This window comes from Carassius gibelio, chromosome B15 (genome assembly GCF_023724105.1).
Source record: "Carassius gibelio isolate Cgi1373 ecotype wild population from Czech Republic chromosome B15, carGib1.2-hapl.c, whole genome shotgun sequence".
Taxonomy (NCBI): Eukaryota; Metazoa; Chordata; class Actinopteri; order Cypriniformes; family Cyprinidae; genus Carassius; species Carassius gibelio.
Window position 1 is genome coordinate 3,831,946 of NC_068410.1, and position 26,376 is coordinate 3,858,321.

The 26,376-nt window shown below is 34.9% G+C and overlaps 1 protein-coding gene across 2 annotated transcripts; it reads right to left on the reverse strand.

The window, feature by feature from the left end:
- Nucleotides 1-1,259: 1,259 nt before the first annotated feature.
- LOC127972947 (glutamate receptor ionotropic, kainate 1) lies at nucleotides 1,260-24,719 on the reverse strand. 2 transcript variants are annotated; one of them, XM_052576969.1, is made up of 16 exons: nucleotides 24,124-24,289; nucleotides 15,917-16,084; nucleotides 14,592-14,849; nucleotides 13,409-13,590; nucleotides 12,823-12,876; nucleotides 11,841-12,014; nucleotides 10,671-10,814; nucleotides 8,288-8,395; nucleotides 8,154-8,192; nucleotides 6,935-7,048; nucleotides 6,660-6,863; nucleotides 6,329-6,552; nucleotides 5,359-5,477; nucleotides 4,935-5,152; nucleotides 3,600-3,825; nucleotides 1,260-2,859 (listed from the first exon to the last, which is right to left on the reverse strand). In XM_052576969.1, the coding sequence occupies exons 1-16, from the start codon at nucleotides 24,239-24,241 to the stop codon at nucleotides 2,570-2,572; spliced, it is 2,640 nt and encodes an 879-aa protein (XP_052432929.1). In that variant the 5' UTR covers nucleotides 24,242-24,289; the 3' UTR covers nucleotides 1,260-2,569. The 2 variants fall into 2 exon arrangements, with proteins under 2 accessions (XP_052432929.1, XP_052432928.1); XM_052576968.1 differs by lacking the exon at nucleotides 8,154-8,192 and having other exon boundaries at nucleotides 24,124-24,719.
- Nucleotides 24,720-26,376: the final 1,657 nt, after the last annotated feature.

Genomic DNA, 26,376 nt, shown 5'->3' on the forward strand with positions numbered 1-26,376 from the left:
TTTCAATAATTAAAAAAAAAAAAACACATGTAAAGGGTCACAAAACAGCACTGGTTCACTTGTGTAATTTTGAGAGTTTCTCAAAAAAAAAAAAAAAACCCGTTGACTTTAGAAATATCACCCTCTCTGTTTGAAACAAAAAAAAAAAAAAAAACGCCAGTAATTTGCGGAGTTATTTTTTACGAGGGTTGTGCTTTGGCACTGCTCCTGTGCGCGGATGAATCTGATCACCTCATCAGAGCGCATCTATCAATTGTATCTTACAAAAACATCGCCTACAACAGGTACGTTAAGCACATAACTGTTTATTACGATCCAATAAAAACGTAAATGTTTTCAAATAAATCACGTAACTGACGTTTAGTAATAATGATTGCTCAGGCAGTTTAGCGGATCCCAAAGTAGAATTACTCTCAGCATTGTCAGCAGAAAGTAAATGCCATTTACCTCAATGATCACAGCAAAACAACACCAACTACAACAACGAATGATGCTATTTAACTCAAACAAACAAACAAACAAACAAGTGTTCTAATGTTAGCTAGATGCCTACAGAGTCACTAAAATCAAATGTCTTACCGGTTATATCTGCGTCGGTCTTTAATCAATTCGGATCTCGGAGCTGTCGCCACTTCTCAAAAACATACCGATATTTACTCTGGTTTAAACACAGACTTCTGCGCTTTCTATTTACGGCCGATGCAAAGTTTGAGGTTTCCTAGATTTTACACAGGTTCCCCAGATGTTAATGATAATTGTTGTTAAGAACTTCAATAATTTAATGCACCCATCGAGATGACGTTTGAATTCTAAGAAACCGTTGGAAAAAATGCTACAAACCCTGTCTTTTTTTCTGTTTATGAACGTGACGTAAACACGCGAAGATGCCAATTTCCCGCGAAATCTTACTCGACATCTCAAATTATAAATCATTAAGTCTACCGTTGCAAATCGAGGTTAGATATTTGCGCACAATAGGGAAAGTAACTTAATTTTGTTAATTTTAAAGCAAAGCATTTACATACTCCAGCTTTGATAAAAGAAGGAAAATAAATCCTAATGCTGTTTCAACAGAAGCCCATTAGCAAAGAGGTTCAACAATAAAGTACTTGAATTCAGTTCACACATTTTCATACGCAGAAAACTGGAAGTCCATTCCTGAAAGAAACTTTGTTCCAAAACTCGTTAAAGCACTTAGCAAACTACAAGAGACAAATCAAAAACAAAATGAAATTAATCAAGAAACCAAGGAATATAAATAATTTAAAAGTGATAAAATATTTATATGCATTTTCGTAAGTGTCAAACAATACAAAAGCAGAAATGATGAAAAAATTTACTTGCACCTGTAAAATGTAACCTGCCTGTTAATCAGAGGTTTTTTTGTAACCAGCTTTAACCAAAAAAGAGCCATGACAAACATTTACTTGTGTTGCGCAGAATCCACATCACACTGGATATGAAACATTGCTCTGTTCAGTTATGATTTTGTCACTTCACTCAACATTTTCAATTGTAATGCTGGTTCTGCATGTTAAATCTGCATTGTAGACAGTTTGCTCGTTACTATTAAAAAAGGATTCATATAACACAGTTTTAAGACAAATATTACCCACAGTCGTTAAATAAAATAAGTCATTTCATAAGAGAAAGGCTAAGACAGTCAGAATGAGTCTTTCAAAGTGAAGTAGGCCTGTGTAATTCCTACATCATCAAATGGGAATGCAAAAATGGTTTCCCATCTACTATTTGACATTTCATGCATGCTAGAACAGAGTAACATTGCATAAAATAACAAATGAATCATCATTACTGTGCAGCGAGAAACAGCTCTAAGCTCATTTTGAGAAACTGATAATATTTTAATGCTATACTATCAGTCTCAGTTAATATGCTCTTGATAAAAGTAGCCAGAAGGAAATGTAAATTCTTGTGAAGACTTTACTGTAAAAATGCTTTTACTGAAAAAGACATAAAACCAACCCATTTTTCCAAATAAATGTATCCTTTCTTCTTTTGAAGCACCAACTTCCCCATAATTGCAATAAATTGTAATATTTAAAACAAAATACGTAAAACAGGATAATGTTGTTTTGCACTCTTCGGGAAGATCAACCTATGAATGAATGATGTATAATTGACTCATTTTAACATGGAAAAAATACACACATCACCTATAATAAAACTCACAGACATGTCTTGTCATAAATTAAGGAGGAATATGTCTGTAAAAAATAAAACGTTCAAGTCTTTCAATCTAAAAAGACATGGATGTGAACTACTCTACAATATAGTAACTGGTGTTATTGTTGAACTGCAAACTTACATTTCCTGTCTTCATTCATATTTTAATGACAGATACTTTTCATCTTATTGTTTGTCCATCTGAAAATGAAAAATGTTTAAAAAAAAGTTCACTCAGTGTCCAACGTCGCCACCAATTTTCACACGGCTGACATCATTTAAGTGTTGTTTAGTCAAAAGTATATCTGTTTTCAATAAGGTGGAGGAGCAAAAGTACTTTATTAAACTCCCACTGATGTCCTCTGAAGAAGTCCTGTGTTGTCCATCAGTATTTATTGTGCCATTCACAGTGTCCCACGCTCACCTCCTCGATGTCCAGGTTCTTCCTGGATTTATAGATGAACTCGCCGATGGCCACGAACACAGAGAGGACGAGTCCGGCCGCCAGCACGATGAAGATTCCTCCGATGTTCTCCACTCCCAGAGCGCTGGCCTCTTTACTGTCCTCCTCGGGACAGCCGTTTCCTCGCCACCACTTCTCCTTCATCATGTGCAGCTTCCCCTCCTCCTGTAACTGCAGGATGGCGATGGTCACCTTGTCACGGTACGGGGAACCTGAGAGAAACCCAGAGATATTACCTTTAACTAAAAAAGAAATAATTTAACTATAAAAGAAAAGAACAATTTGCGCTAAGAAAATAAACTCAAATAAACTTTAATTGAGATATAAATGTTATATAAAATAATTTATTTTAGGTAATTTTTTTTAAGCATTTAGCATGACGCTTTTATCCAAAGCCACTTACAGTGCATTCAGGCTAACATTTTTTACCTAAGGTGTTCCCTGGGTATCGAACCCACAACCTTCTGCTGCTTACGCAAAGCTCTACCACTAAGCCACAGGAACACTAGTTGCAACTTTTCTGATTTTAATACAATTTTAATTTATGTACTATACTGTAAACTACTATAACTAAAACTACTAAAAATTTCAAAAAACACACAACAAAATTATGAATAAAAACACAGAGTAATATGATAAAGCATTGCAAAATTTTACTGGTCCAAATTATGGTTCCTCCAACTAAAATAAAGAAATTAATAAAATGTAAAACCAGTTAACTTGATAAATAACCTTATTAACCAATAATATTTATTCATGATTTATTGGTGAAATTTTACAATAAATGTTCACTTATTAGCATTTGTTTTTTATTGCTTAACATGAACAGTGAAAAATATTTTTTAGCATTTAATAGTCTTTGTTAATGTTAATTTTACATTTAATAATAAAAAAAGCTGTATCATTACTTGAATATTTTGACTAATTTTGTCGGTGTTTAATGCGAGAGTACCAATAGGAGTGCCGACTCCGTAGCCCTTTGAGTCGATGAGTCCTCCGATCTGCGTGAGGTTGCAGTTTCTCTGGCTGATGTACTCGATGCTGGTGGACTCCATCAGAAGAGCGTAATCTGTGGTCATCACGCGCTGGATTCCCTCTCTGTTGTTCTTCACCAGCGCCGTGTTCTTCCGGCTGCTCATGAACGCCCACATCTTCTCATAGGTGGAGATCTTGGATTTCTGTGAAAGATGTACAGTATAATGGTATTATAGTAGAGCCCATGTGTTTTGATTTCCAAGGAGATTAAAAGTTAAAAATAAATTAAAATAATAAAATAACATACAGCACAATAAAATAATCCAATATAACATTGCACAACCTTTAAAGAAAAAATACATTAATAAAATAATACAATTTGACATTACAGTAAATAAAATCTTAAGTGGTTCATTGTTTTTATAAAATTTCAGTAACACTAATATGATAAAAGACAACAGTTGTTAATAATTAAAATATTAGTATATATCTGCAAATTAGTCTAGTTCATTAACCTTTTTAGTTTTTATGATTATACTTATTTTTTACAGTTTTGAATGTTGATCTTCTAATTAAGAACTAAGATATGGCTGTATTATATATTTAAGTATTTTTTTTAAATGTTATTTTATTAATCAAATTCATAAAGATTCATGAGGATATCTATAGATGACATGTAAACGAAGCTGTTTATCATAAGGTTGATATACACATTAAGCACAATTAAATCATTGTATTGATCACCAGTCAGCATCTAGGACCATTACTATCATTTCATTATCAGGACAGGACATCAGAGCCAAAACTATTGTTTTCTGTAAGAGAATATTCATAATCTCCACTCCTAAAAAACGTTTGAAATTATTTACAGCCATAAGTGCAAATAAAAAATAAAAAAACTTAAGAGGATGTACAGTGTTTCTTCTTGCCAAAATTTGTGTTATAGCTGTGAATAAATTTACAGTATGCTGATCTAACTACTGGATTTCCTGTGCTCATGTCTTATTTCGCCATGAAATCCTTCTTTGCTGTGACAGATGTCCTCATAATGCTCTCTTTCTCTATAAGCTGCTTTAATTCGCTGTGTACATGTATTTCCTGCTGGCTGAGGTCCGTGTCCCACCAATCTGTGCGTGTAAAATCACAGGTTTTGTGTCTGGAGGTGTAACTGTTGTTTGCCCATCAAACCTCAAACCACCTGTCGAAATTCAGTGCCAAATGAATGTATCACAAACCACCCACATATTGCATGAAATCTTAAACAGGCTGATTTTTTTGCTTGTAGAGACAATATCACAGCGAATTGTCTAACCTTAAAGAAAGTCATAGTGGAGCCATCCCTCACAGCACCGTACTCAATCTTGGTCTGTTTGGCCAAATCATCGGCCGAGTCTATGGGCGAATCCATTCGCTCCACGGTGAGGAAGGCGGCCAGGTTAGCCGTGTAGGACGAGATGATGATGAGGGTGAAGAACCACCAGATACCTCCAACAATCCTGGTGGACAAAGCCTTGGGCATCAACTCCGATCCTGATCATGACAAATGTTCAACCAGTTAACAGATGAAATGTTCGCCTCTTTTACAATATATAACATATTGTAATATAAAATGCATGAAGAGAACATAATGAAATTGAAAGCACACATTGATACTGTTGTTTAATCGAGACATTTTTGTAGATTTCAACACATTTGGTCACCCTAAAATAGGAAACCATGTGTGTTTAATCTCATACCTTGCTGCATAAGAGCTCCAACACCAAACCAAACGCTGTTGATTAAGGTGAAGTTGTTCTCAACAACATCTGAATCAGGGTTGCAGGGATGAGGGTTGTACCATTCATACGGGGTGAACCTGCAAAACAGCACCGACACACCAACTTACTGTACATTCACTGTAAATGGACACAAATCAGCACTATGTGTCTAATGCATTTTAAAAAATAAACTCAGGGCATCTGTTAAAACAAGCTAAATAAATACATGCTTGCTAGCTGAAAATACAGAATTATAATTGTACAATTCTTATTGATTTATTTAAATATTTTAAGTTTCCAATAATATTTGATGAGCTCTCACTGACATAATAAAGTTGATCATTACATCCACTTACATTGTGTGTAATATAAACTAAAAGTTCTGTATTAATTTATTTTTTTAATAACTTAAGTTGTCCTGATAACCTCAAAATTGGCCATTAGATTTCTAGTTCTCAGTATGCTTAACATACCACTGAGTAAAGAAAACAGATGCATCAATGAGGTATTATGCTGAAATAATGCTAACCTAAAATGGTAAATGTCAAATATTTAATATCACTGAATCAGCCTAAATATACAGATTTATGCAAACAAATCGGGTAGAAATAACTATTTATATAGCTAGCCTATTTATAATTCCTGTTTATTATTTAGTTGGAATGATAATCAATTTAAACAACTGTGTTCATGCTACAAATTAAGCTATACTAACTCGAATGTAATTTATTATATTTCAAGTTAAAAAGCAAAGAACTGAAAATGTTCAAATAGAAGTATCTTAAACCCATATATTTGCAAACTTAGAAAAATAAAGACACATTTGCATTAAAAATGAGCTAGCCAAGACTTTTGAGCTATTACTGCTGGGCAGTAAAACAGGAGATAATGAACCACAATCCAAGAAGACATCAGAAGCATGAAACCGGTCCAATGATATGGATTTTACCTGGCAATGACAAACAGCACACAGCTGACCCCGAGGCAGGCCAGCAGCACATACATCCAGATGTCTGGAGAGAGTGGGTTCAGGAAGGAGAAGACGCCTGGATTGGTGCCATTGGGTTTGTGGTAGAGAATAGAGATTCCCAGAGTCATGAAGGGCTTGGAAAAATCAATGACTTTCTCTCGTACGTAAGTAATGGTGAGCGGCGCCACGGCCAAATCTGCCACCTGTAATGAAGCCAGTGAGAATTAATTCATGCGAACCTTCTTGTGTCTTTAAGACCATTTGAAATGATTGACAGATGACCCACAAAACTCTTAATCATTAGACTTACATGATCGATCAGCTCTCTGACCATGCCGTTCCACTCTCCTTTGTCATTCTGAGCTCCGTATTTCCCATCGGACACCAGCTTGACTTCATAGGAAAATCCCAGGATGTTGGACAGCTCCTTCAGGAGATCCAAACAGTAGCCTTCAAACCGGTCGTTCCCATACAGAGGCTTATCTGACTTCTTGTACATCACATATGGGTTTTCCTGCAGGGTCAAAACTACTGTTAGTTACAGGTGGATGGTCTTGTTGATGCTCTGCATTGGTTGATTCCTACCAGTATTGTGGTGACGATGAGCGTGCGGTTGGCCATGGAGTCGGTGATGTTGCTGTTTTTGTCTTTGTTGCTGTCTGTCAGGTTAAGGCCTGTGTTTGAGTTCCACACACCGATCTAAACAGATGCAGAACCACATGAGCAAATAGTTCTACAGGACAGGACAGAGTAATGGACTGATACACCCCAAAATGACATGAGAGTATTACTAAAGAGTATTAAAGAGATAGAACAACAGATAGAGTGTCAGACAGAGAGAGAGAGACACACACACGGATAGATAGATAGATAGATAGATAGATAGATAGATAGATAGATAGATAGATAGATAGATAGACAGATAGATAGAGAGATAGAAAGAAAGATAGATAGATTAAATTATAGAAAGATAGACAGACAGACAGATAAAAATTACACACTTCAGTTTTGGCACTTTAAGTTTAATAGAGTCAATAAAAAAGACAAAGGGATTAAGGGAAAAATGAGAATAAATGCATTAAGTATGCATTACTTAGTAGAGCGAAGGAAAAGTCATTTATCTGAGAGAAAACATATCCAGAAAGCCTTAAAACTGCTGAGAACTGACTGTATTTTGAGTGATCTAGCACATATATTAATGTGCAGAGCAAGTGCTCTATCATTGCCTTCTTTACATGACCAACTCATATAAATCCAGTGAAAGATGAAGGTCTGTGTGTGTTTCTGTGCAGTGCTACCTCACCTCTATCTGACAGCTGTTGTCACGGGCAGCGTTGTAAAATATGCATTAAAATAGAGTCCTCAAATTGAGCGCTTGCCTTGTGATTAGTGCTCATAAACAGATTTTTAATAAAATAGGCTCTCTGCATTGTTGAGACTCATTGAGTTATATATTTCATAAGTGGATGCAGAGCTCTTAGCTGCGTAATGTAACATTTGGTTTAGAGCCACCCGCTGAGAGTTTGACAGCATTAGAAAAGGAAATAAATTAAGTTTATTTAATGCAATTATAAATAAGTAGTAAAACTAAGTATAATGCATAACTGAGCCTTGAACTTCCCAACATGAGAGTTTATAAAACATCAATAACATCTAGGAACCAGCACAAGAGGTATTGGCAGGTTGAGGGTCATAATTGGAAAAAGTACCATGGTAATACTATGTTTTTTAAGGAAAAAATCATGGTATGTTTTGTAAGGAGAAAAGGGACTCAATTGTCACATTTCTGATGTTCGATACAAACCTTCTTCCATACTTTGTTAAAACGACCACTTTCCATAAACTGCTTGTGAAAAGAAAAGAAAAATTTGACATGTATGACAGATCTCAGTTTAGACAAATGCTGCCCATGCAAATGGAATTATTTTCTGGTTTTACCTTTTCCATGCCGTCCTCTTTCAGACTGATGATGTCGAGGTCGAAGTCTTTCCTCAGGCCGTCTGTCTTGTTTACCATGATCTGTCCAGTCAGTCCGTTCAACTGAGCCTACAAGAAGAGAAGAGATCTGATTTCATTCAGTTTAGATTAAAAATTAGGGTGTTGTAATAAAGACTGAGATGATAAAACTCTGATTAAGTCTCACTTTAGAGGCCAGATGCAGCATCATCATCATCATCATTAGCTGAGAATGTGTTTTTGGCACATGCTTAGCCCAGTGTTTCCAACTTTTCCTTGATGCATTAGCTTACACACACATTGTTATGTGTTTTGGGAGGCTTTCTACCATTATTTTAATAATGCAGTAAGGTGCAGACAGGCAAGTAAAAGTGAGAGAAGAAAGAGACTGTGACATAACTCAGACTCAATCCTGGGAATCCATGAACCAACACAATTACAAAAATGTAAACAAATATGTATTTGTTTATATTATATTTTATTATTAAGGGAATGTATATAAGGATGGTGATTCATTATTGTATCATAAAAAAATACATTGTTCTTTTCTACTCTGTTATAATAAAATTTTTAATAATTCAAATATTTTTTGACTTATTAATAATAACTTATTTATTTCTAAAAAAAAAGCACGTTTTAGTTTCAGTATCTTGAGCATAAGGCTTTTATGTGCAATGTTGAATTGAACTGTAAACTTTCCACCTTATAATTTTCCCAAAGACATTTTTAGAGATAAAGTATATCTAGCTTTCAGGTTGAGAACGCAGACTATTCACACACACAAACGCACACACACACACACACACACACACACATATATATATTTCATCTAATTTGTTTGATTGGGTTGTCTTTGTCAACAGCACTGTGTGTGTGTGTGTGTGTGTGTGTATATATATATGTATACATAAATAAATATACATACAGTATATAAAGTATGTATACAGCCTCATTCATCTAGTGACAAATAGCTAAGAGAAATAATAAATAAATAGTCACATGATCAACAGAAGTGCCCAGAGCAATAGATCAGGTCAGTTCTGCAAGGAGTTGTTAGTAAATGGACTCTATAATCAAGCTCATGGAGTGAATATGAGCGACTGATCTAACAACACATGATTCAGTGGATCTTTTATCCAGAACATGTTTATTTATGAGGATGCGGTGCTCATATAGTCAACAGACGTTCAAGTCTCCTGTGCAAATCCAATGGATTATTTCTTTAATTTGCTGTTCTTTAAGAATTAAAATGGAGTGGATAGCATTCATAATCTTTAGATACAGTAGTGGAGCTCGGACTGAATTCATATACTCATATAGGTCAGATGAACTTTGTGCAGATTTGTTCTCTTCATTATTTTCTAGTATAAATCTCACTTGATCCTTCCTTCCCTATCACGCCAGAACCAGCCAGGCTTAACGTAGACTGCATTAACTGTCTCATTAATGCTTCACTAACCATAGTTTAACCATGGTATTTTGAGTAAAACTGTGAGAAAAAAAACATGGTTAATTTTCTTAAAAGATTTGTATACAGTAGAAGAAAAAAAAAAGAAATTAGACACATAGTATGTGTATAATTGTTTTTATATATATATTTTTTTTTTATTATTAGTTAATAAAATTGCAATCGTTATTGCCTTAATGATTTGATGTTTTGTCCAGTCAATTTAAAAAAAAAGAAAAAAAGAAAAAGATACTCAATGTGCACTCCGAAACCCGTCTGTATCAAATGATTTGTGCTCTAAAGTCCTGATCTAAATTAAATGATTTGCAAACCTGCTCCGAAGTCCCGAAACTAAACCAAATGATTCACGATAAATGATCCAGTTGGAGCCTTTAGAAACAGTGAATCTGACCTTTTACACATTTCTGGGTTTCTCAGCAGCGGAAGTTAGGTTTAACGTTGTCATGTGGGTCCATTCGGTAACAATCAGCAAAAATGACTTGCTTCACCTTTAAATGAACACAGCCCCACTGTAATGAGTTCACATCACTAATTCAGCTAGAGCCATTACGCTCTCGTCCAACACACATTCATCCTCAGACTGCAATGCCAACATACTGACTCAACAATACCTCCTCCAACACAGAAAGCTCTGTCAAGAACAGAAGTTATCATTGGGAGAGAGAGACTGTCCACACATAAATCATCTGCAGCTCTTTAGAAGTGGCTTGAAACACTTTCCTGATAAGTGAGTAATGATGCATTAAGACCAAACAGACTGAACTCAGCATCTGACACAGTTTAAAGATTATAAATGATAATTCAGCCATCATTTACTCATTCCAAACATACATGATGAGTAAATGATGATCTGTGTGTAAACTAGGTTTAGGACGAGGGTTTAAACAGGTGCATTACCTCTCTGAGCATGCTGATGAATCGCGAGCCGAAGCGCCAGGGTTTGTGTCGGTGACACTGCAGTGAGCTGACGGTGACCTGAGACGCTCGCTGGGACGCAGCTGCCACCATATACACAGCGTCATACATCAGCGCTGCTTCAGTCTGCGGCACACACAGAATGAGCCATTCCTCATCAAACTACACCGCATGAATCTGTTCACATAATGACATGACTCACTTGATTCTTAATCAAACTATGGGTTCAAACAAACTTCATATTCAGTAATTTTATAAATTTGACTGTATTGATGATCAGATAAGAACAAAACTGTATAATGACAATGTTGTCTTCTCTAGAGCTGCCTTATAGCTTCATCAAATTTGTTTCAGAATCGATGAACTTTGCACAGTAATTGAACTGAACTGAATCAACACTGAACTGTAGACTGTAAACTATGAAGCTGCGTTATAACTGAATTAAATTGTTTCATAATTGAAGGTTGCAATATTAATATATATCCAACTGTTGCTACTCTTACACGGTTAATGAACTAAACTGAATTAACACTGAACCAAACTGAGCTTAATAATGACACAATTGTATCCTGTAGGCTACAACAGCTGAAACTGAATTTATGACTTTTGCAACATTAATGCTGTTTGCTGTTTTTAATCTGTTCTGTATAAAGTACTATTTTAATAAAGTTGATGACTTGATCAATGCACAGTAAGACAGCAGATACAGTTTAGACACTCCAATTAAAGACTAGTTTTGTCTTTTGGTCAAGTACTATGAAATAACTATGTTTCTTAGACATGTACCATACCATGGTAAAATCATGCTATCCACCAAAATACCTTGGAGTACTATCATATCTTCATATATATATATATATATATATATATGAATCATTCAGTATCATCATATATATACTGTACTGCACTGTATATGGTTCTAAGAACAACCTTTAACATACATAGAACCATTGCATTCCACAAAAGGTAATTTATAGTGGAAAAATGTTCTTAAGATTATACAACAATTCTTCACATTAAGAAAAAAAAATATATTTCAAGAACTGTTCACTGAAAGGAACCAAAAATGGTTCTTCTATGGCATCTCTGCATGTAAAAAGTCCTTTGTAACGTTTATGTTAAAGACAATACATAGAGAGAGAGTGGACCGACTGTCATCATTCCGTCCAGCAGGCCGGTCTCAGGTTTGGGGGGAGCCTGCAGTCGCTCCATGGACCATTTCTCCACCACTGACGCCACACGAGGATGGTCGATGTTGAGCAGACGGAAACCCGTCATGTTCACGCCGCTGTATCGGTACGGCTCCAGGTCCAGCGAAAACAGATCCTGAAGTGTGACATACAGTTACTGTACATGAAGTTTAACAATGCATTCCTTTTCTTAAAATGCTGCTTGGTTTCTAGCTGTAGAGCGTGGTAAGGATGAGCTATTTTTTTAGGCCTAAATCCAGAAACGAGATTTTAGGAGTAATGCTTTTAACATTCTGAAGTCAATGAGTTTCTGGAAAATGCCTAAAATACGGTCTGTGTTGAACACAAGCTCTAGATATTTCAACTTTTATTACATACCTCATAACATACCTCAGCAAATACAACTTGAGATTAAAAAAAAAAAAAATATATATATATATATATATATATATATATATATATATATATATGTCTTGTAAAAGGAAAACTCATATATTCAATAGTTATATTTACAGCCTCATTGTGTTTATAATGGCCAAATATACTAATTCTCATTTTTATTAAAACCTTGTTTGACCGTGGTGTAGTTTCTGTATAGTCTACAGTACATTTAGCTTTTTACTTATGGCAGTTGCATTTAGGCTTCAGGATTCATAATAGTTGTTAAGATTATCATGATAAAAAAAAAAAATAATAATCTTAAACTTTTGTTGGTCCTAGAGCTTATTTTCTGCAATAAACCAAAAGGCAATGGAAAATAATAATGGGTTTTTGTTGAGGGAACCAGAGTGATGTGAATTTCCAGATTGGCCTACAAAAATATATATATTTTCTGCAGCACTTTATTGACTAAAAACAAAATGCACATCAGCAGAACCAACCTGTTGAAATTTCATATCAAAACAGTAAAAGAAACAAAGAAAAACTCCATCTATGAAACTCACCAGAGTGGTAAAGAAGAAATGGTAATATTCAGTCATCATGCCCATAGACAAGAGCTACAGCAGAAAGAGAGAGAGAAGTTAAACCTCCATCTCCATCCTCCATTCAAACAGATATTACATCACTCATATTATGAACAAAGAACCCACAGATATCATTGGCACATCATTTGTGATTATTCTTTTCCTCGTTCCCAATGTCAGGTTGAGTAAAGGATCTGCTGTAACAGGAAGCATGCGGATGGGACAATGGGAATGGGACGATCAAAAGCATCACAACTGATGGGGATTTATTTTAGGGATTAGAAGTTTTTTTATTGCTGTAATACAGTAAATAGGATTTGATGAAGTCAATGCATGGCATCAGACATCATTGAATAATGTTAAAATATATCTTACAATATCAGAATCAAAATTGTATTTTAAACTTTTTTCAGAACTTTCTTTGAGTTCTATTTAAAATTCAAATTGCATTCAAACTTTCAAATTTGAGTTTCAATCTGCATCCTGTTTGGTACCTCGATTTAAATTCAAAACTAAATTGGATGTTAAAAGGGAATCTCAATTAAGTTTGGTCCTGGTGTATAACCTGTTTGAGGACGTCTGCTGCGGTCTGGTACGAGCAGTCAAAGATGACACAAAACTCTTTCCCCTTCTTCATTTCTTTAAGAAGCGGCCGAGCATCTTTACTTCCCGTCGGTAACTGTCGGATTTTGATCTTGATGCTGTAGCGAGACGGAGCCTTGATCAACTCCTGAAGACGAATTAGCCCTAAACATATCACAGGCTAAATCAGCAAATATTACAGAAACACACTTCTAGGTTTTGTAAAGAAATTAATAATTTTATTTAGCAACTGTGACAGTTTAGATGCATACTTTTACAAAACTTCACAGAAGTGCGGTTCTTTTGAACTTTCTAGTCATTAAATATTCCTGAAATAAAATGTTTCATGGTTTCAACAAAAATATAAAGCAGCACAACTGTTTTCAGCACTGAAATTATAAGAAATCAGCATATTAGAATGATTTCTGAAGATCATGTGACATTAAAGACTGAAAATTCAGCTTTGATCAAAGGAATAAACATTTTAAAACACATTCAAATTGAAAACAGTTATATTATTTTAATAATATTTCACACTATTATTGATTTTACAGAATTTTTTATAAAATAAATGCAGAATTGGTAAGCAGAAGAGACGTCTTTAAAAAAAAATGACAATAATGTGGAGTGTTAAATGAGTTAATCAAGTTCTCATCATCTGAAATTAAACAGGAAAAATCTACTGTTTTCTGAGCAGGAAATTAGGGTGTTTTTAATATTTTTCAGCCCTTATAAAATACACACAGTTAAACATATCCTAATCTTTTTAATAATGAAGAAAAGTCATTTCAGCAAACAAATTCCAGATCTGATCTCCAAGTCAATATTTACCACACCAGTTTCCGCAAAAATGTCAAATTCAGAGCCGAAATGTGAATTATGGAAATTTTTCATAAGGCATCGAGAAACCATCAGACACTCACGGGATGGTTGATAATCACAGTATATACAGAACACAATAATATGATGACGATAAATGCATCTAATTCCTGCACACATGGAAAAGTTCCATATAATTCCATTTACTTTTATCACTGCTGAGGCCATTGCATATGTGTGTGTGTTTCCTGTGTTCCATCTCACGCAACTATATGTCTCATCTGTGTCTGTTTTATATCTAAGCAATGAATGAGACATTTCTGAGCAATGAAAATCATCCGTCGCACCTGTTGCGTCCTCGTACACCACCGTCACTGCTTTCCACTTGTAGAACTGCACGATGTCGAGTACGGCACGGCTGATGGAGGCGTAGTCTGGGTACAGGTTGATGTAGAAACTGTCCTTGTTGTCTACAGACGGGTGTTTCCAGCGGGTCTGGATGTGGGGAACCTCCAGAGCGTTGCAGATGGACTGAACCGCACTCACTGAAGAACTGTGGGACGGCCCGAACACAGCAGCCACACCAAGAGCCAGCTGATCACATGCTGCCATTGAGAAAAGAACATCAGTCACTTTATTAACCAACTTAAAATACAAATACAGTCTTGTAACTATGCCATTCATGGGTTTGTTTCTCCCAAGAGTGTAAACATTGAGCCTTTCAGGCACCATTAAAACATGTGTCCATTCTTTATTTTTCTAGGAAGGTCCCATTGTGATTGAATGAAATCTCTTTTTCCAGGAAGTCAAGGCCAAGAGGATCGTACAGAGGTTTCACATAAATTAAAAAAAAAAACTTATACAATTAAGACACAAAGCAAAACAGTAATCATAAATCAACAGCTTAAATAAAACAACAACAAGGTTCATTTATTACATGCTGCAATGAATTTTTTGAAAATATTCAAAGAAGGAATTGCTTCTAATGAATAATAAGAGAAAGCTGGTTTTCATGTTCTGAAAACACCCCAGGCTCTTCGAATTGAATTCTAATTGATGATCTGGTGGGATCTGATAAAGAATAAATAATGATAAATAAATTCCTTTTTGTTTTATTCTATGGCAAAATACAAAATAAGAGAATTGAAAGATGTAAACTCGGAATTCAGAGACAAAAAATAATTGTGATATATAAACTTGGAACTGCAAGAAAAAAAAATTTCATTTCACAATTCTGACATTTTTTCAAAAATTTTAACTTTTAAAATTTAAAACATTTATTCCTTGGTGAATACAGGCTCCCATAGCAATTATATTAAAACAAACTAAAAGGACACTAAAACAAATTTGCTGTTGAAATAGTCTTCACATATTGTTTTTCAAAAATTGACAAAAAGAATGCAACACATTCAACTAAATATTAAATTTTACAACAGAAACATTTAAAAGAGTATTTCCCGGTAAAACATAATGCAATAATATTTGTTCAAAATATTCTTCTAAAAAAGAGTTTTGGTACTGCGCTCTTTTTGCTATCATTCCTGCATCTTAAATGGTAAAGCGAGACACTAGCAATGCCAAAGTCATGGGTTTGATTCCCAGGGGATGCATGAACTGATCTGTGTGTGTGATGGATATAAGAGTCTGCGGTGTGTGCATGTAAGAATCAAACCTCGTCTGGAGGCCTCGAAGCTGTCGAACAGGTTGATTCTCTGGATGTCGTAGGTGAGGGTGGTGTTGGGCATTAAACTCCTGTTTCTGTTAATGTTGGTTACAGCAAATTTGAAGGCAAGTTCTTCCACACTAATAGGTTCATTCTCAAGTGTCTCGAAAATCCCACCTGCACAGACAGAGTTCAAAACAACATTTTGGTCAAAAAGTTAGTCCCAAGAGTCTGAAGCTGATGTGCTGCTCAAAGAGAACAGTGTTTGATAGCATCACAGTGTGTACTACAGAATAAACTTTAGTAAGACTTTTTGAGAATTTTTTTTACTCAGAAATTTAAATCTCGCAATTATGAATCTCGATCTTAAAGTTATATACTGAAAATTCTGACTTTTTTTGTGAGCTAATCTCTCACAAGTTATTCATTGAAAAATCTAAACTGAAAAAGTCAGAAGTGCAAGATATAAACTCACAATCGAGAGTTTATCTCACAATACTGATTTATAAACTTTCAAACTCTTTTCCTCAGAAATGCACGTTTATGTGTCGAAATCTTCAATTGCATGATATAAATTCAGCATTCTGAGCAAAACAAAGCCTAAGTTGAAAGTTTATGGATGTAAATATTGCAAGATAAACAACACAATTCACACAATTCTGAGTGAATGTCTGCTTTGGTAAAATTAGGAACAGAATTCTCTTTAGGATCTTAACTTTCTCCTAGATAACAAATGACATTAAATGAACTTTTGCGATCTGACAAAAATAGCTCTAGACTTTTAATGCATGTCAACACTTGCAGTTTTCTCAGAAATTTCAGTCGTGCTTTGTTCAAGAAAAGAAGTCTCTCCTAAAATGTGCTTAGAAGTTACAATAGAAACAAACAAGAAAATGAAAAAAATCCCTTTATTAAAATGTCTGACCCTTATGTGTAAGATGAAGGTTAAAAAGCTGCAATTTAAACACTTAAGGCTATCTTCGCTGTGTCACAGTCGGAGTGAATGTCACCGTTTTTCGCTCAAGCTGCTGCAGCACAAAACAGTTGATGGATTTTCAGTTATGACATCTCTAATCCTTAAATGACCTTTAATCTACACGAAAACTACAGCCAAAATATGACAAAACACATAAATAATACAAAATCTGCTTTACTGCAGAGCAGGCACGCATATTACAATCCTTAAACGGACAAGCTAAAATATCATGCTAATGTACATCTGCTCACATTATTTAAAATAAAAAAAATAACCTGCTGATAAATACACAAAATATAAATGTGCCTATGTGACAATACATTTTACCTAATATATATATTGTTATATACACTGATGTAAATATTCTAAAACCCTTTGGAACATATATACATAAAATATTCTAGGTGTTTAATTAATATTTAACTGAGTTTGTGTTTCATGTATACTGTACAGAAAATCTATTGTTTAACATTTATGATGTTTGATCAAAATAGTTGTTGTTTTGTTCTCTACCAATTACATCAAATCAGCGCATCGTTCTTTCAGATGTGTTTTTTATAAATGACAACACTGGAACAATCAGCGACTGGCTGCGAGCACCTGGAACAACAATTTTAACAGGATTTTTGGAGAGATTGATTGATGTTGTAAGAGAGGAGAGGTAAAGAACGAGAGGGCAAGGCCTCCCTCTGGGCTCTGATTGTGAATGACCTTCTTCATCCAGCGGCGTTGGTGCACCTTTCATGCTCACACTGAGAGAGCCTCACATCCAGCCCTTTAAACACCAGGGTTAATTACGGTTAGCAAACCACACCGCATCCGAGCCGCTCTGTTCCGCGGGAATATTTCATTCTCACAGGACGGAGAAAAATACAGACTTTCTCATTGTTAACTCAAGGTAATGACATTTCCCTGCGGCTGCTCGAGCAGAACCACTTATGTGAAAAGGGCATGAAAATTAAATATGTACTAAAGCTTCAGATGTTTAAAACATTCCTGTGGAACGGCTCGAATTCATTTCAACAGTGTTGACTGCTTCATCGTTCCACTTCTGCTGCCATGTTTGCTTTAATGATGCTTTCTGTCTTACGATATGCTGCATAAACTAATTAAAGTATATATTTGTTTATAAAGCTATTCATGTATTTTTCTCCTATGACTTCTGAGTTTAGATCTCACATATAAAAATAAAATACAAAATACAAAAATAATTGCTACTTTGTATCTCACAATTCCAAGTTTTTTTCACATAACAAAATCACTTCTTTGCAATTCTGAAACAAAAAGTGAACTATCTTATCTTTTTATAATTTTTTATCTTGTAGTAGAAACTATTTTAGTATTAACATTTTACACAGTAAAATACATGTAATAATATATTATATCTCACTTAAATATGAATATAAAATATTTTATCATAATTTAAATTTTTCAGAAATTAAAAATAAAAATAGACTTTTTACAATTTTACACCATTTTTTATTCTTATTAGAGTTGCCTCAATACCTGCCAATCTCTGGTGAAATCAACTGAGAAGTGCTGTTTATGACATATAGAGTCTCTTTCTATTTATTGTTCTCCAAATAAGTCGCTTATGATGTTCTCTTTCAGTTAGGATGCTGACTTAGAAGTCTGCTGCCTATTTAGGCGGTATACAGCAAGTAAGCTCACTGCGTTTTTGAACAAAGCCATAGAATACATAGCAGATATTAAGCCCAAGCTGACTTTATTACATTTAAAATAGATGAAACAAGGTGAGAAATACATCACTATGAGCCCTTAATAGAAGAGAAAGTAAAGTACAGCAACCTCAAACTCTCACATTGATTCAGAATATTAATGTGGAGCAGCTCTGCAACAATAACATTCATTTTTTCATTCCTTTTAATGCTATTAAATAAGAGCTGTTTCTCTCTCAGGCAGCGAGGAAGTCAACCATGAGGGGGTCCTGATCTGCTTGTTGCCAGGTTACTGGTTAAGGCTGAACCCTGTGCCTTAACCAGTAAGAGGGCTGCAGAGTCAATGCCTCACACGGCCCAACAAAATACTATATACTATATGAATATAGTAATTATTCACTACTTTAGTATACTATTATACTGGATCCATAGCATTTAGTGCAGCCTAAAGTTGACATTCATTAATCTTTGAAATTAAAGTGTAATATCAAATCTCATCGGCCAAGCATTACCGGATTATTCACTGTGCAGAAGCTTCACAAACTCATCTTGTGCACATGCTAATCCACGTCTGTAAACACACTGCATGCTCTGTTTGGATATTAACCACCTAACACTGTGGTGAATGGTGAATCCACTGGTACTGTAAGAGACCAGTTTCCACAAGCCTCTCCATGTGACGCTCTCTGTTTGAGTTCACCAGCATGACATGAGCTTCCTGCTGACTCTCCCAAATAATCAAGAAACCCCACCGGCCCAACAAACTCCTGCCAATCAACCTGGAATCAACTTCAGCAAAATATCATGTGCTTACTCGCTTATAGACTCAAATATTTCAGCCTAAATTTAAGATTTATGTATTTTAATTGCATAGAAATGTCCATCCATTTGGTTTACACAGTCTTAACACAAACTAATAAATTTAATATGATGCTAATATGATGATTTGTCAGTCATTCAATTCACGATTTTTGCATTAAAAAATATATATATCATGCAATTGTTTATTATTAACTACTTGCATTTATTCAATTTAATTTAAATAATCATATTTTCAAAATACATTTATTCTGCTTTCTTATAATCAATTAGTTGATATGTATGAGAATAAAATAAATTGTATTTATTTATGATAAACTTAAATACCTGGTTATTATACTGGTATTTGTTACAAATATTTTAAGTCCATTTCTTCCTATATTAATCCTCAGTATTTAAATTAAATTAAATGTAATTAAATTTCAATAACATTTATTTTGAATTACATTTAATTATTTTATAATAATCAGTTTTATTTACATTTTATTTTTCAGTTTCATTTTGCAATATTTCTAAGTCTTTCCTTTCTCTAGCTCTTCTGTTCATTCTTTTGGTTATTTGGTAAAAGCTTCTTTTCTTTTTATCCCTCAAAACGGTATTTTATATGTTAAGATGAAACAACTTTGTAGTCACTTAAAATCTGCTGAAATAAATTAAACTAAATCCAGTTTGAATTGCATTTAATGAATGGCTTTGTGTATTTTTTTTCATTCAGCTTTCCTCTCTCAAACTCTCCTGTTCTTGTGTGGCTCTTGTTTATTTACAAATACCAGAGGTCATCTCAAGGATCTCAATCAAATCCTAATCTGACATTTGCGTATAGGGCAAATATCACTCAAAGGCAGCAATGCATTACGGGAGCAAATCACAGCTCTGATGAAAATAAGGCTGAGCAGCCAAGCAAGAAACATTGAACATGCCAGATTCCTCCAACATCCTCACCTTCATGTGACTTCCAGCAGAGATGTACTGTAGCAGCACAAATGAGGACTGCTTTTCATTAGAGAAGCGTTCCACTATTCTGACCTGCTTTGCTGGAAACCGATGTTCAGATTACAGCGGTTTCTGATGAGTTTTGCTGTTTTTAAGTTCAGAGAGCAGACGCATATGAACCTGAAGAGAGTTTTTATCTGAGCTTCGTACAGAGAGAAATTAAATGATGGGCTGACCTGCTGACCTGTTATATAATCATCCAATCACAGACCTACATGCAAATTAGAAATCTGAGAAAGAACTGGGCGCAACTTCAGCGAAAGAAAAACTTGCTGAAGCTTAAACACTCAAATCATCACCGTGCATGAAGTTCAGTCGGTTTGCATCTCATCGGCAGACGTGTCTCCAGCTCTGACATCATTGCAGGGGCTTTTGGGTAATGAAATGCTAATCAAATGAAGGCATCAATTAAAAGTGTGACTTTGACAAATTGCACAATTCGCTGTGAAGCGGAATAAATCGGAACGAACTGATTCCAGGCTCTGGGTTCGTCATGTTTGTGTGTCACACTGAAGACCTTGGTTTGTCTTTGAGACTGCTGATGAGAAACAAAGCAGTATTTCACTGACTGACTCAAACTCCATTAAGACCAACAAAAACTTTATTATTTTCAGCATCATTCCTCCAGTCTTCAGTGTCACATGATCTTCAGAAATCAGTATAATATGCTGATTTGCTGCTCAAGAAACATTCCTGATTATTATAAATATTGAAAACAGTTGTGCTGCTTAATATTTTTGTGGAAACCGTCATACAATACCAGAGAGAGAAAATACATGAATCCTCTTACTCAGTAAGAATGCAATCTATTTCAAATAAATGCATATCTTTCCTAAATTGATATGAGAATCTTTAAAAATAAAATGTATCAGATGCCACAAAAATATTAAGCATTTAAAAAAATTTTTTTTTAAACAATTCAACACTAAAAATAATAAAAACCTGATAATAATAAATTAATAACTGAGCACCCATATTATTTGTCAATAACTGAGTAAATCATCATATTAGAATGATTTCTGAAGATCATGTGACTCTGAAGACTGGAGGAATGATACTGAAAATACAGCAGTGCATCACAGAAATTCATTTTTTTTATTAATTATTTCAATAAAATGTTTAATTGTAATATTATTTCACAATATTACTGTTTTTATTGTGTTTCTAATCAGTAAATGCAACCTTGGTGAGCGCAAGAGACTTCTATTAGACTGAAACATACAAATTTAACCCTTGCAAAACCACTTTGACTATCAGGGTAGGTTTTAACTAATCAATTTTGAATCAAATATCCTAATAAGCAGAGGTCTGGTGAAACCCATCCCGATTGTCCTCAAATCTGTGTCATATAATCGTGACACTGTGCCAGTTAAAGTGATGGAGAGCTGCTGGGAGAGATGGAGCTCACTGAGATGTGAGTGAACCGCTAAACAATCTGAGCACAAAGATGCAGTTGTTTCCTCCATTCAGCCAACATCCCACAATCCCACATCACTGGAAAACAGCCAGTGTGTGTGTGTGTGTGTGTGTGTGTTTGATGAGTATGAGACTCTGTCTTTGTTCTGGGTACGATCGCTCTAGAACTGGCCAAAAAATTGTTTGTTTTTATGCTTATAATCGTTTTAATTCAAATAAATTTAAATAATCTTATTTATCACTGTTTTGAGTGATTCATCTGATCATGCACATCATGGTGATGCTTTACATACAGTACTTTATAGGTGAAAGTGTATACTGTACTGTATAAGTGTTATATTTTGCAACAAGGGAATTGCGCCTATATTTTAAGACCATAAAATGAGGCACTTTTCAACATAATTTCGACATAATTTTCATTTTCATTAAGTCATGAAACACACATAATATAATATGTTATATTTGTTATTATAAAACATAATTTAAAAAATATGTATAAATCCTTTTAACCCCCCTATATAATTATTGTAATGATGCAAATAAATGTATATATTATAAAATATACTATATATATTTTGTATTAATTTATAACATATGTGTGCATATATACACTGAAATACACTGAAGTCATAAAATTCATCTTTTCACACCATAAATTGTAGACAGCATCTCATTACTAAACTGTTAATGCTCTACATTTCTCAATCAAACTGCTAAGCTCATGCATCCTCGCAGTATTGTGAGGGTTTTTCTGGACGCCGGGCATCAGTCCTCCTCACTCTGAGGGTCTCTGAGCAGAAAGCAGATTAGCTCCAGCTCGTTTAACATGCTTAACAGGGACGATTTTCCAGTATCACCCAGCTACTGCGTTTCTAACCAGTAAAAGCAGAGAGGACTAATTGAAACATCAGCAATATGGAGCAGATTTAATGTCTGCAGAGAAACAAAGATTAAATTCGACCTCAAACCAGGAGAAATTATACAGGTGGATAAAACACACAAATAACGTTATGAAAATGCCTCAAAGAGAGTTATTAACTGCCTCTGATGCCAATCAGTCTACCTGTTATTTAACATGACTTCACTGTTAACACCCAAACTATGTTGTGAACAACGCCATACAATCGTATCATGAGCATCACCAAACTTATGACATTCATGTCTGAAGTGCATTCATTTAGAAACCTCAGTAACCCACAGCAGATCATAAGATACTGTTGACAGACATTTGACCTATGCATTTATCATAACTGTCCATGCTTTATCTCAAAAGACAAGACCTCAAGTCTGATAAATCAGGATTAGAAGAAATGGACATCAATGTTACCTCATGCAAAACCATTTTCAAAGACATGCAAACACAGACTTAGTTTGAAGCTCTCAGGTTAAATTATATTCTGTTTGATAGGATGGTGGCCAAGATCAAACTGAGCCAATGTGAGGATAAGACTCGACTGTGATTCCAAGCAGATACATCTGGTTTACTATCCAACAAGAGTTGCACTCACCAGTGTCTGCCACATGCTTTACACAAACAAAATATTGTTAAACTTATTTTCTAATAAGAAAAACCAAATGCAATCCAAAAGTTAACCAAAAGGCACCAAATTTATTTTTTTTTAATCAAGAAAAACTTACTTAGGTTGCACCAAATGTCTGAATGTCATAAGAAAATATCAAAAAGCAATCTGCAGAAAATGAACCAAAATCTTCTTCATCAGTGTTACTCAGTTACTGTCAATCAACTGGTGCTTTGATGATTTTAAGTGGATTTATCAAGTCAGTTCTTTTCATATTCACACAGGTGTCGTTATAGCCATTGTTTTATTAAAAATATATTGCTTTTTTAACCTTCATTCATAAATTGCTGGTCAATTTCACAAATTATTAAAAAGAAACGACAACAACACATTAAATGTAATGACATTTTTAAAGCATAAAGACTACTTAAATACTCCAATAATCTTTTTTTTTTTTTTACAGATTATATATATTTTCTTTTTTATGTGCTTATGTGCATACTTTCAAACAAATGAAACTTATTTTGGTATTAAATCTAATAAAATGCCATCCAGACATTTTAAATGACTGCAGCTACTTCTCAAAAATTATATTTTTATCTAACAGAAGTTTGCATATTTTTTTAGGCATGTGACACTTAGCAACAAAACCTAAAGAAGTTGATTTCTACTGTAGTTTGTTATCTAATGCAGTGACATTCAGACTCATTTTAAGAGTTTGAAGCCACCAAATAAGGCAAAACAAACACTAAATGCATCTAGAAATGTAAATAAATGCACACAGCTTTTATTAACAGAGGTTTTCTCACTCACCGATCCTCAAGACCTGCTGTGCGCTGAGGCTGACTTCTGCCATCAGACACAGCAGGATGAAGCTCACACCTGTCCCCTTCAACATGCTGCACCTGCAGGAGGAACATTCAACATCCATCTCCTGCTTCTGTTTGTATCCATACAGGAATAGTTTCCACTCACTCGTAGGCTACTGGAGGGAGTCACCCATCCTCACATCCATAGGTGCTAACTGGGCATCACTTTCCAGAATAAGTCACCGTGGATGAGCATCCCTCCCTCGGAGCTCTCAGGACGCACCGGTACCGAGAGACCGAGAGCGCGCGCACGGGCTCAACCGAGCGCAGACATGGGTCCGTGGTGAAGATTAACTTCAAAGCTGGCAGCAGTCGACCTCGACAACGTCTTTGCTCTTCGGTACAGCGAGGAAATGATTAAATCTTGTGCCGGGGATCTGATGCAAACACGCATCTGCCAGCGGATTAAACACCCGATTATCCGTCACTCTCTGAAGACACCTCACCCAACAGCAGTTTGACCTAGTTTTAATTAAAAATCATTCTTAACATAAAAAAGTCAAAGAATCCGTGCATGTCAGGAGAGAAGTGCGCGGAGGCATCAGTGGGAAGTTAGTGTGTGAGGCAATGCAGGAGATTTGATTCATTCCAATGACTCGAATATTATAAACAAGTTCTGTTCAAATGATTCGATTCGTTTTCGGAATAGCGTTTTACGCTTCTATTTCTGCTTAATAAAGACAAATAAAGCAGAAATAGTACGAGTAGATTTATGAGAGAAAAGAACTCAGCGTCTTGTGTGTTTTGAGTGAGTCATTGTCTCTCGACTCTCACGTCCACAGTGTCTGTAAATTTACCCAAGTAAGTTACACATTGTCATTCACACCCCACGAAAACCGCGCACTGATTCTAGTGCTTATGACTGACATGTAAACTGGCCAACCATCGATGAGCGTCTGTACGATCCAGCCAATGAAATTAGATCTTTTTGAGGCAGGCGGTTTGTTGGCGTGTAGTATTTTACTAGATCAATTTATTAAAATGGATATTGCCAAATTAATCTTCTTCTTCTTCAAAAAAAGGAAGTAACCCCCCCTCCCCAGCCAAAACATTTGAACGCCAACAGCTGCAGGTATCTGTAACTTTTAATCGTAGTATTATATTTCTTTTTCGGTTTTAAATTGTGTCTGATTTAACTTTTGAACAACTAACAGTTAACGGTTGCGCAGCACAGTCTTTAGGACACACACACACACACACACCGCTCCGAACTCCCGAACTGATTCAAATGATTTGCGATCCCCAAACTGACTCAACCCAGCAAGCAATTTTGCGTCTAATAGACGTCTAATAGCCGTCTAAACACAGCCGAGACGTCTAGGCTAAATCGAGGCTAATTTTGGGCTGTCAGTGAAAATCTAATAGACGTCTAAACATACCCGAAGAATAGACAGCTATTAAATGACTACATATATACGTCTAATAGATGTCTAACAATAGCCCAAGAATAGACAATCAGACAGCTATTGAACGACTATATTTATACGTCCAATAGACGTCTAAACATAGCCCAAGAATAGACTAGTCATCAATTAGACCGCTAAACAACTACATACGTCTAATAGACAGGCAATATGGGTCTAGGCTAAAACAAGGCTGATTTTGGGCTATCAGTGAAAATCTAATAGACGTCTAACCATAGCCCAAGAATAGACTAGTCATCCATTACACTACATATACATGTAATAGACAACAAAAAGAGGCATAAGGATTCTTTTCACTCAAATATAACAGGTTCTCATAAATTAAAATCCATCCAAACTAATTGAATATAAAGGGATTTATTTTGAACAATTATATAGACAACAACAACTTGGACAACATTCAAACATAAAAATGAACAAATAAAACATTGGAAAAATATGTAAAACAATTAATTTTTAAGAATTAACTGTTTACTTTAGATCCATAACCCCCACCCCCTGCCCTCCCTGGTGCTTGTTTGAAATGATTAGAAATAGCATTTTTTATTTCAAATTCCATAGCTGATGGAAAGCTGGTCATCACTGCGCCTGCCAAATGAGAAAAAGGAAAGAATTATTGCTCAAAAAAAACATTGTTGACAATCCTTTTTAACTAATTAGTCAATCACTTTTGCTAGGATGATTTAATAGATAGAGTTAACAGAATATAGATTGAGACTATATAATTTATATCAATATAGACAATAATTTATATCAATATTATAATTAATATC